This window comes from Lipotes vexillifer, unplaced genomic scaffold (assembly GCF_000442215.2).
Source record: "Lipotes vexillifer unplaced genomic scaffold, Lipotes_vexillifer_v1.1 scaffold443, whole genome shotgun sequence".
Lineage (NCBI taxonomy): Eukaryota > Metazoa > Chordata > Mammalia > Artiodactyla > Lipotidae > Lipotes > Lipotes vexillifer.
Genome location: NW_006779163.1, coordinates 221,206 through 233,045, shown reverse-complemented (window position 1 = coordinate 233,045; position 11,840 = coordinate 221,206). Strand labels below are relative to the sequence as shown.

Sequence of the window (11,840 nt, the reverse complement as noted above, 5' to 3'; positions counted from 1 at the left end):
GGGGGTGGGGGGGGATGGCAAGAAGTAACAGGGGAATTTACCGTCTCTCTTGCAGCTGAAGGAAGAGGTTAGCCAATGCCTCTCCCCTTCCTCCTTCCCAGTGCCAGACTTCCTGGTGGAAAAGGAAAAGATGATTATCATGTTCTACATGTCAGAATACTAGGAATAATTTTGTAAAAATACTCAGCGTTTTCCTAATTATGAGGTCTCCTCTGTGTTACCGTGTCTCCCACACCCTTCAGGTGTTTCATGTGGCTTCTTCCCAGACCTGCTAGACACCCATACCTTGGCCGGGTTCCCCACTCTTCTTAGGTTGTTGCAGACATCTCCTAGAACAGGCTGTGATATCTCCAGTCACCATCAGGGGGCACTCTCTGTAGCATGGGGCAAACTTAACGGAGAATCCCAGACGTTCAAGGTCCAGGGTTCTAAGCCTGTGAATTGTTGCCTTGTTCTGTCAGCTTTGTGAGTTCCGGTGCTTGCATCTGTAATAGCCAACAACTGGAAACAATCCATCAGCAGTAGAACAGATAAATAAATTGTGCTATAGTCATTTGGTGGCATATTATGCAGCCATGAAAATTAGTGAACCATCACTACACACATCATACATGAATCTCACTAATAACCTTGAGTCAAAAGCATATATATTGCATGTTACCATTTACACAAAGTTCAAACCCCAGCAAAACAAATCTCCTGGGGGCTGGTAATGTCTGTTTCTTGATTTGGAGGCTGGTTATATGGGTCAGTTTGTGAAAATTCGAGCTGTACAGTTATTAAGATCTGCACACTTTCTCTTTGTATATTATACTTTAAAAAGACATATCAGTACAAAACCTATGTGCCTAATAGCAATCCTGCTTTTTTTCACAGATTGATGGACAAAATGAGTTGAAAGCCATCGAGAAAGAGAAGACGGTGGTCGCCCTGCCAGCCAAGGAAGCAAGCAAATGCCACAGAGAGGATCTGGCCAAAGCATTTTATGTAAGAATTGAATTTGTATCTGATGCCAGGTGCGGTAGGGTTTTTAGATTAAGAAGAAAGCAATACAGAGTCCTGAAAGTGGCTTTAGAATTCTGTGCTATAGTACATTTTTATCATCACTGGTAGAACATACTATCGCTGTTGAACCATTCTGATTTCCACCAGAATGGCATCCACGTTAATGGCAGTGGCGCTAATCGTCAAGGCCCTTCCTAGCAGCCAGGATCCTCCCAGCTCTCTGTGTACCTGTTGATGGGAGACAGAGGATGTCTCAAGGGACCCACACGGTTCCACAGCAGCACAGCCAGAGTTGAGTCCAGGTGTTTTGACATCAAAGCTCAAACTCTTCACCATCTGCTGTGCACACCCCTCATCTTTTCTAATCCATGGTGTTTCCAGTGACTGAAAACAAATCTCACCAGTTTCTCCAGCGAATTTGAATTCCTGGCCAGTACAAGACAAAACCCAAACCAAAAAACCGCTTCCATTCCATGCGGCTCCCCTCTGAGGCTGAAGGACTTTGCTTGCTTTATGTTTTTAATTATCTTTACTTAGAGAACTGAGCAAACATGGTGTGTGTGTGTGTGTGTGTGTGTGTGTGTGTTGTGTGTGTGTGTTGTGTGTGTGTTGTGTGTGTGTCCTCACCACATTTTGCTTATCCATTCATGTGTTGATGGACACTGGGTTGCCTCCACCTCTGGCTGTTGTATGTTATGCTGCTATGAACATGGGTGGACAAATACCTCTTTGAGATGGGCTTCCAGTTCTCTTGGTATATACACCCAGAAGTGGAATTGCTGGATCATATGGTAGTTCTATTATTTATTTATTTATTTATTTTATTTTTTGCGGTACGCGGGCCTCTCACTGCTGTGGCCTCTCCCGTTGCGGAGCACAGGCTCCGGACGCACAGGCTCAGCGGCCGTGGCTCACGGGCCCAGCCACTCCGCGGCCCGTGGGATCTTCCGGGACCGGGGCATGAACCCGTGTCCCCTGCATCGGCAGGCGGACTCTCAACCACTGCACCACCAGGGAAGCCCTATTTTTAATTTTTTGAGGTACTTCCATAACGTTTCCTACGGCAGCTGCACCATTTTACATTCCCAGACTCGCTCATTTTTCTAAAGATGAAACGTAAGTGTTCCTGCATCTCCAGGTGTCCATACTACAATTGCATTCCTTGAAATGTAGGCCCAAGGATGTCTTTTCTGCAGTATCTGGAGGGCAGAGTGCGGTCTGACAAAGAACTGGACTCTGGGTTTCCTCCTCTCTCTGCCCCTCTTTGCTCGGTGTCTTTGAACTGCTGCCCCCTCCTCTGTGGTCACAGCCCATTTCCCTTGATCATCATGGAAGCGGCTGCCTGCCAGAGTGGGAATCCTGTGACTTGGGCTCCTTAATCCTTACCGGCCGGCCCTTCTCCCTCCAGGTGGATTTGCAGAACGGGCTGTCAGAGTTCTCGGTGACACAGCGCAGGCTGGTCCATGGCTGGAATGAGTTTGTCGCTGATGACACAGAACCCGTGTGGAAGAAATATCTTGATCAGGTAGGACTGTAGGTGTCATTCCGTGAATGGACTCGTGTACACCTGGCGGGTAGGGGTGGGGGACGGACATTCATTGTTTAAGTATGGATTGAGGGTGTCCGTGGACAAGTCCCGGGGTGTAGAGCAATTGTACTACAAAGTTAAACAAGGCTCTCCCCATTCAGGCTGCTCTTAGCCGGCAGGAGGGATCACTAACTACCCCAGCAGCCAAGGCCATGAATAGTAGTTGTTCCATTCATGGAGGGTTTGTCATGTGCCAGGCACATGCTGACTGAGTAGGTAAGCAAGCGTCAACTTACTTAATCATCTTCCTAATCCCCACTTCGAGATGAGAAGGGTGAAGTTGAAATATTTCCCGAGGCTGTGTAGGGTTGCCAGATTTAGCCAATAAAGTTACAGGATGCCCTGTTAACATTTGAATTTCACATACATGAAAAAACTGTTCTTTTTTTTTTATCTATGTCCCAAATGTTGCATGGGACTTACTTACACTTAAAAAAAAAAAAAAAAAAAGAAGTTCCTTGTTTATCTGAAATTCACATTTAACTGGTGACCTGTAGTTTATCTGGCAACCAGGGCTCAGAGTCACGCAGTAGTTAGTGGCACTGCTGGGAAGTGAAGCCAGGCATCTGGTTCCAGAGCCCCGGCCCTCTTAGCCTCTGCCGTTGGTGCTGAATGCGTGGTGCATGAGTCAAATGCCTGGAAGCCATTGGGAAGGCGGGGAAGAAATGGAAATAGACACGGCTGCAAATTCCCGTCTAGAAATCAACCCCCCACCCCCCAGTACCAGCTCTGAAAGCTCCAGTTAACAGGCAGAACTTCCCATGAAGCCATGGGAACGTGAAGCCATGCAGATTGCCTCAGTTTCCCCTCTGGCCTTTTGCACCCTCTCCCAGCCCTGACACCTCCCTCTTAGCCTGACTCAGGGCTGCGCGGCTTCGGCTGCCTTCCCCTGGCTCACATTTAGGGCTTTCTCGATTGGTCAGTTCAGGGACCAATCACAGCCCTCCTTGCAGCATCCTCACCCTCCATTCTCCTCCAGTCTCCACCCTGCTCATTGGTTGGTTCTCAGTGCCCTAGGGATGTCATTCATTGACGCATTTTGGCACCAAAATAGGCTTCTAGGTATGCAGGTGGTTCTGGCCAACCCAGAAACTTCCTGGAATCCCAGTGTTGGGAAGAGGCAGCAGAGGCTCCTGGAAGGTGAAGTTCAGGGAAGGGGGCAGACACGCAGGCTGTGAGGGACATTCTCCCTTCTGGAGTGGGGCCTTGGTCAGTTCTGCCCTGGCTGCCCCTTCTACTAGGACCTGCTCACCTGGCCTCTACCTCACGCCAAGGGCTCTGCTCCAGCCAGGACCTTTCCAGGAATGAAATCTCTTCAGTTTCTAAGAGCAGGAACCGTGCATATTCTTCTTAACCTCATCAGTTCAGGACTCCATCTCAGGGAATCCTCGCGGGATTGGAAGGAAGCTCCCAGTGGCCATGTTTACCCGCCCTTGATGGGCGCAGGAAGTCCATGTGCTCTCACTTACTAATTCTTTTTGTTCATTGAGCATCTGCTACACGCCAGATGCTGTGATTCTCCTGTCTGTCACCTGCAGTGACAGGGAACTCAGCCAGTTCACGGGGCAGCCCTGCCTCTCCGTCTCAGGAGACTCACCATTAGGAATTGTACCTTAGCGTGACCCAAGATCCCTGTCCTGGAGTCATGAAGCAAGGTAGATGAGAGTCAGCCGGGTTCAGATCCCACTTCAGCCTTGTGACTGTTGATCCTCCTTGAGCCTCAATTGTCCCCATCTAGAAAATAGGCCTGATAAGTACCTCCTGTTCTGAGTTTTACAAAACAAGAGTCTTAGCCCGTATTAAGTGCCTAATAAAGCTTGCCCCAAGTCCCAGTGCCTGCCAGGGAGCCCTGGTTTGATTTGAGCGTAGCTGTTAAGAGTACAGGTTTTGGAGCTGCCTGATCTAATTAAATCCTTGGCAATTCAGTTTCTTTCAGAACCTCAGGTTGGTCATTTATCAAGCAGGACTACTTAACAGTACCTGTGTCATGGGGTTGGGAGGAGCCTACGAAATGATGCAGGTAAAGCACTGAGCACAGGACGTGGCCTGGAGGAGGTGCTCGGGAAAAGCTGGTTGTTGCGGTTGTTACTGTTCATTGTAATGAACGTCTCCGGTGTATCACCATCTCACCGCACAGTAAGGTTTCAACAGACTACTTTCTGCCTGTCCCCCTTTACTTGTGGGCTTAGAAGGGGCCCCAAGAGCCAGAAGAGTCTGATTATCTGTGGCCAGGGCAGCCCTAGTGGCACATGGTGGGATCTTCCCATTGGACCTGACACTTGTGTGCTGTGTCTCACGGTGACTGACCTGTTTTGGGTGGGAGAGGGCAGGTGCTTGGGATGGTCTCCAGGAGGGGAGGGAGGGAGGGAGGCTGGTGGTATCAGTGTCGGCCTGGAGGGTTGCTCAGGTCCAGCCTCAGGGGGAGGGGGTGAGATTATGGGCTTGGAATTGGAGTTCAGGGTGAGGCCAGCACCTGGTCCCAGCTCTCAGAGCATCCTGGCCGGGACTGTGGACCCATGAGCTAGCCCTGAGCCCATGGCTGGAGGGGTCCCTTGTGCAGAAACAGGCACCCTGCTCTCTGAGTGTTCACTGGGTACAGCCAGCAGGGAGGGAGGGAGCTGCCAGCCAGAGCCGGGAGAGGTGAGGGCAGGGATCCAGGCAGCAGCGCAGCAGTGACCTGGCCAGGAGGATGCACCGCCGGGGCAGTGCAGACCCACTGCTGATCCGCACCATGCTGGGTGACCGGGGTCAGGAGCTCCAACCCCACCAAGCCTCCGATTCCCCCACCTAACGATGGGCGTTGGCTCTTCGTTCATTCATTCTAGATAAACGCCTTTTGTGCTCCTGGCCAGGTCGAGGCACTGTGCATAGAGCAGTGGCCTAACCCAAGTTTCTGGTTTCAGGGAAACAGACACTCGGTGAGTGATACAGCACCCAGTGGGCGTGGCCTGAGGAGATGAGTCAAGACAGGCGTGAGGACGTGCCAGTGGGGAGCCGGGTGGTCAGCAGAGACATCTGACTGGTGTCTGGAGGGGGCGATGTCTGAGCAGAGACCCAGTGAAGTGAGGAGAGGAGCCGTGGTAGGGTCTGGATGAAGGATCCTGCAGGAGGGGGACGTGCAAAGGCCCTGAGGAGAAGCCTGGTGCATTTGGGGTAACCTGGCCTCAGAAGGTGGCCTGGAGAATGCAGGTGCATGACGGGTGTTCAGGGCGTGTTTGTGCCCCCTCCCCCCTCACTTCTGTCCAACCGGGTGGGAAGTCTGTGATGGGCTCGGGGCTGAAATAAAATCTTATTCTTAACTCCATTGAACTGAGGGGTTCTCCCTCCCTGTGCAAGGTTGAATAGCATCCCCTCAAAATTCACATCTACCTGGAACCTCAGAATATGGTCTTATTTGGAAATAAGGTCTCTGCAGATGTGATTAGTGAGGATGAGGTCATACTGGGTTAGCGTGGGCCCCTGTCCAGTGACTGGTGTCCTTAGAAGAGACTCAGACACACACAGAGGGGAGAAGGCTCTGTGACAGCAGAGGTGGAGTGATGTGTCTACAAGCCAAGGAGTGCCGACAATACCAGGAACTGGAATAGTCAGGAAAGGGTCCTCCCCTAGGAGGCCCTGGGGCCTCCAGAAAGAGCGCGGCCCTGCCGACACCTTGATTCTGGACTTCCGGCCTCCAGAAGTGTGAGAGAATAAGTCTCTTGTTTTAAGCCCCCCAAGTTGTCATTTATCACCGCATCCCCAGGACACTAATATACTGTTAGCTGGCTTGCCCTTGTATCTGGCCCTTCATCCTCCCTGGACTTCCAAGGAAAGGGTGTGTCCCTCTCTGGGGTGGTGGTGTTTGGCCGTGTTTGTGAGCTCTGCTGGGCAGCTGTGAGTCTAGCCCAAGGACTCTCGGCAGCCCCTTCCCTCTGCAAACTGCCCCCAATCCCCTTACCCCCATCTCCGGTGCTTCCAGGTGCTCTCAGGACCAAAACTGGGACTCCTCTGACCAAAACCTTTTATTAGGGAAAATTTCAAAAATATACATTAGGAGGGAGAATAAGATAATAATAAACCCCATGTATCCAGCATCTAGCTTTACTAATTGTCAACCCGTTTTGCCCCATTTTTTATCCCCCTTTTTTCTCTGCAGCATTTTAAAGCAAATTCTAGATACTAAATCATTTTACCATCTATACTTTGGTGTGTATCTCTGCCCTGGAGGACATTGTTCTTTCTCTCTCTCTCTCTTTTATTTTTTATTTATTTATTTATTTTTGGCCGCCCTGTGCGGCATGCAGGATCCTAGCCCCCCGACCAGGGATCGAACCCTTGCCCCCTGCAGTGGAAGCTCAGAGTCCCAACCACTGGACCACCAGGGAAGACTGTCTTTTTTTTGTTGTTTTTTTTTTTAAACCATAACAACAATACTCTTATCCCACTAAGACCATGAGCGCTTCATTCACATCATCCAGTGCCTGGTCCAGAGCTGGTTTTCCCCACATGCCCCAAAGGCACCTCTTCACAGTTGATTTGTTAGTGCCCTTTAAATCTAATCCCTTTTCCTAATCTGTGGACTCATGCCCATGGAATGGCTTATAAGATCTGTAAAATGGATGGATAGTTTATTTACATGTTGAAGACATCACTCTTGGAAAGAAGCCTGTAGCTAATTGAATAAGGTCCATCTCAGAAACTTTGATGCAGGTTTCAAGTTTTTGTGGGAAGCTCTTTCGTGGGTCTCCCGGGGTTGACTCCCACCAGTGTGTCTCAGACCGGAGCACCGGAGCTCCCAGGCAAGCTGGCTTTGAGGTGTGGTTCTCTCTGAAGGTATGATGACACCCCCCCCTACCCCAGCCCAGCCCAGCCCAGCCCTGGCAAGGATCGATGGGAAGGCTTCCCTGAGGGCCAGCTGTTGGATCAAGAGCCCTGATAAGAGGGACCGTTTTCTGGAGCTCAGGCAGCCAGATTCCTCCCTTTGACCAGTGTTTATCCAGTGCCTTTTGTAATCAGTCTTGGTCCTTCTGGCTCCCGTGTACTGAGCACCTACTGTGTGCCACCCACTTGGCAGGTCACTCTAACCTCCTTATGCCCTTTAGTCCTCCCATCAGCCGAGAGAGAGAGAGGCTGGAGAAGTCAGAGGCTCGCTCGAGGTCTGTCAATGAGGTCATGGTGGAGACAGCTGGAATTCTATCAGATTCCTGAGCTCTTGCCTGCCTCCCCATGTGCTCAGATCCCCTTCTGGGTCCTGGAGGGATTGGGGACCCCAGGATGGGTATGGCCTGTGTGCTTAGGAAGATTACATTCTAGCAGAGAATAGAGACAAATAATTTGATACAGTCGCAGAAAAATTGTAGCTAAGAAGGTGAAATACATTCGAGTTGCCCAGTCTTGAGGAGTCACAGTAGATGCAGTGGCTAACACCGGGTGGCCCATGAGCTGACCGCAAAGTGCCCTGTCCCTCATTCAGAGGAGTTAAAGCACAGCAGTTCTGGGGTGAGAGGCATTAAATCCCTTCATGTACCACACTGGCATGATGCTGATGTGCTTCTTTCTGTCAGCAGTACGAATCACACATCTGATCCCATTTCCCTTTTTGCCTTTGCTGCTGGGAAGCTCAGAGCCAAAGGTACAGCCCCAATTTAAACAACCATGATTTGCTTATTGATATTTTGACTCCCACCCTGATCCTGACCTTTGGTCTACTCTCTCCGATCCTGTTTTTATATGTTTGTGTTTATGCTTCCTATCACTTGTCTGTAACCATTGAAATGTATGTGTGAAATGAGACAGATACAGTAGTCCCCCCTTACCTGTGGAGGGTACATGCCAAGACCCCAAAGGATGCCTGAAACAGTTGATAGTACCAAACCTTATATATACTATGTTTTTTCCTGTACATACATATCTACGATACATTTTAATTAATAAATTAGGCACAGCAAGAGATTAACAGCAGTAATAATAGAATAGAACCATTATAACAATATACTATAATCAAAGCCATGTGAATTAATCTCTCTCTCTCTCTCTCTCTCAAAACATCTCATGGTACTCTACTCACCTTTCTTTTTCTTGTGATGATGTGAGACGGCACAATGCCTACACGAAGGGCTGAAGTGACGGGAGTGACGCAGGCGTTGAGACATAGGAGGCTTCTCTGCTTCATGTCATCCTGGATCACTGAGCCGCGAGGGTGTCAGTGGTTGGATGCCAAGAGCAGGGGATGTGTTTGGTTGGGGATCCCAGGCAGGATGGAATGGGATAGCACAGACTCCATTATGCTACACAGAATGGCCCAGAATTTTAAACTTACGAATTATTTATTTCTGGAATTTTCCATTTAATGGCTTTGGACCGCAGTTGACCACAGGTCACTGAAACTGTGGAAAGCAAAACCACTGATAAGAGATGACCACTGTACATAAAATCATAAAGTAAAAATCCTTTGGGAAGTTTCTGGAATGCGTTTTCTCAGGAGGGACATCTCTGGAGCTCCCAGAGGCAGTTACAAGAGTGGGTCTTTGTGATTGGGACACACAGGATTGCAGGACTGGTGTGGTGAGAGGGGACCCCTTGGCCATGCTGGGCCAGGGCTGGCATCCCACCAGAGGGGAAGATTCTGACCTGGAGCATCGTGGAGATGTGGCAGAGCACGACCAAGGACTCAAAGACAGCGCCGGGGCTGGCGTCTTGACAGGGACAGTGTCAGGATGACCCCAGGAAGTCAGTGTCAGTGAAACTGCAGTGGTGGGTGTTCAGGTGGAAGAGAAGCATCGGGTGGCGGTGGTCCTCATCTCCTAGCCCGCGGATCACTGTAGGGTTGGCCTGGAAGCGGGCTGTGAGTGAAGAGCTGACGCGGCTACACGGGAGAAAGTGACGCGGCTACACGGGAGAAAGCCCAGTCTCTGATCTCTGTGAGCCTAGAAAAGATCCCCCTGCCCTGTGTTCATTTTTCAGTTTAAGAACCCCCTGATTCTACTGCTTCTGGCTTCTGCCTTGGTGAGCGTCCTCACGAAGGAGTACGAGGATGCCATCAGCATCGCCATGGTGAGTGCACCCCGTGGGGGGCAGTGCCCGGATCCCAGACCCGGCTGCCAAGGGGCTTGCTGAGTCTGTGCTTGTCTTTTGTTATGCAAGGAAGAAAGAGTTTGGCTGTAGATTTTTTTAGGAAAAGAAAACACAACAGAAAGAAAGGACAGGAAATCCACATCCTTCTCTACCCCCAAATAGGGCGTCCTGGTTCCTTGGCCGTCGCTCTCTTGGCGGTTACGCTGGTGGCTTCTGGTTCTTTGCCGTCAGGAACAATGTTGTAATAACTCCTCCCCTGTGACCCCTGGGTGGAACTGCGGGATCCTGGCTGTGTGCGCAGTACAAAGAATAATTGCTTGGGGACTTCCCCGGCGGTCCACTGGTTAAGTCTCCGCTTCCACCGCAGGGGACGTGGGTTCGATCCCTGGTCAGGGAACTAAGATCCCCCATGCTGTGTGGTGCGTCCAAAAAAACAAAAACAAAACAAAACAAGATTCATTGTTCGTAATCATTACTCGGAGAGAACCGTTGGGCACCTTTAAAAAAAAATGTTTTTTTTAATTGAAAAATTTAGCCGTTTTAAAATGAATAATTCAGGGACATTTACTGCATTCACAGTGTTGTGCCACCACCACCTCGGTCTAGTTCCAAAATGTTTTCCTCACCCTAAAAGAGACCCCGCACCCATTACAGTCTCCTCCCCGCCCCCCCCACCAGCCCCTTGAAACCACCGTCGCTTTCTGTCCCCACGGATTTACCTGTTCTGGGTAGTTCCTATAAATGGACTCATACAGTATGTGACCTTTGAAATGTGGCTCTGAACACATTCTGATAACTTTCGTTCCTGCTTCCTTCTGTCTGTCAAGTGCCGTCTTTTTTTTTTTTTTTTTTTTTTTTTTTTTTTTTTCGAAAAAATTTTTGCAGCAGAACATACTTTTTTTTTTTTTTTTTTTGCGTTACGCTGGCCTCTCACTGTTGTGGCACAACTCTCGCGTTGCGGAGCACGGGCTCTGAACGCACAGGCTCAGCGGCCACGGCTCACGGGCCCAGCCACTCTGCAGCATGTGGGATCTTCCCGGACCAGGGCACGAACCCGTGTCCCCTGCATCGGCAGGCGGACTCCCAACCACTGCACCACCAGGGAAGCCCAAGTGCCGTCTTTTAAAATACAAAAACAGACTCCTTCTGTGCAGTGGCATTCGATGCTTCTGTTCGAAAGCCTGAGGCTAGGTCCGCATCTTCTGATGTGGACTGATGTTTATTAGCTGCTGTTGAGATATAAACGATGACCTCTGTACTAGAGGATCCTGTGTTGTACGTGTATCTACGCTGAAAAATCTAGAAGGATAACCCCCAGATGTGAACCTCTAGGTGGCAGAATTGGAGGTGCTTTTCTGGCTCGTCTGTTTTCTAAATTTCTGCACAGTGTTCTTATTTTGCAAGAAGAAAGGAAATAATATTTTGCAGGACGATCCCGCCTCCTTGCCTCCCCTGGGCTCGTTTGCCTGCTCGTTGGGCAGCTGGGTGTTAACGTCCCTCCCGTTTGCCCCCTAGGCCGTGCTAATGGTGGTCACCGTCGCCTTCATCCAGGTGTGTAATGTGTGTCCTGAAGTCCTGGGCGGGGTCACCCGGGCTGATGGGAGCTCTGTGGAAGCCTCCCTCTTAAACACCACGTTTCACATGCTTCCTGCCAGGAGTACAGGTCAGAGAAATCTCTGGAAGAGCTGACCAAGCTGGTGCCTCCCGAATGTAACTGGTAAGTCAGAGACCCCCCTGGGACTTTTTGGTTCATCAGAGGAGCCAGTGGGCTGGTGAGTTTGACAAAAAGTTTGGCAATATTTATATCCTTTGTAATGTGATATGGGAGAAGCATGTCTCCCTGGGGGTTAGGAAACCTGGTCTCTGCGCTGCCAGCCGATTGCGACACGTCCTTGGGTGTGTCATTCAACCTCTCTGGGCCTCCACTCTGTCACTGGTGTCTAATCAGGCTGCCCAGCCTGGGGGCCACGGGTGACGGGAGTGGCTTTGGAGAGAGGGTGGCCCACAAAACCTGTGATGAAGTGTGCAAAAACGTGTGCGTTTTTCCTAGGGAGGCATTTGGAATTTTCACAGGATTCTCAAAGGGGGGTTTCGGAAGAGGCTGAGAGGCGGGGTTTGAAGGAGCTGAGGCATCAGAACTCTGGCTGAAGGGGGTAGACAACTCAGTAATGAACTCCGGCCATTTGCTCAGCTG

The 11,840-nt window shown here is 50.2% G+C and overlaps 1 protein-coding gene across 1 annotated transcript in view; it reads left to right on the top strand.

Annotated features, from left to right (window-relative positions):
* ATP2C2 (ATPase secretory pathway Ca2+ transporting 2) overlaps positions 1-11,840 on the top strand; it is an 80,740-nt gene that overhangs the window by 30,865 nt on the left and 38,035 nt on the right. Inside the window, exons 2-6 of the mRNA XM_007452518.1 lie at positions 877-987; positions 2,414-2,530; positions 9,536-9,625; positions 11,162-11,197; positions 11,302-11,363. Coding sequence (XP_007452580.1) covers positions 877-987; positions 2,414-2,530; positions 9,536-9,625; positions 11,162-11,197; positions 11,302-11,363 — 416 coding nt within the window. The remainder of the gene's footprint in view (positions 1-876; positions 988-2,413; positions 2,531-9,535; positions 9,626-11,161; positions 11,198-11,301; positions 11,364-11,840) is intronic.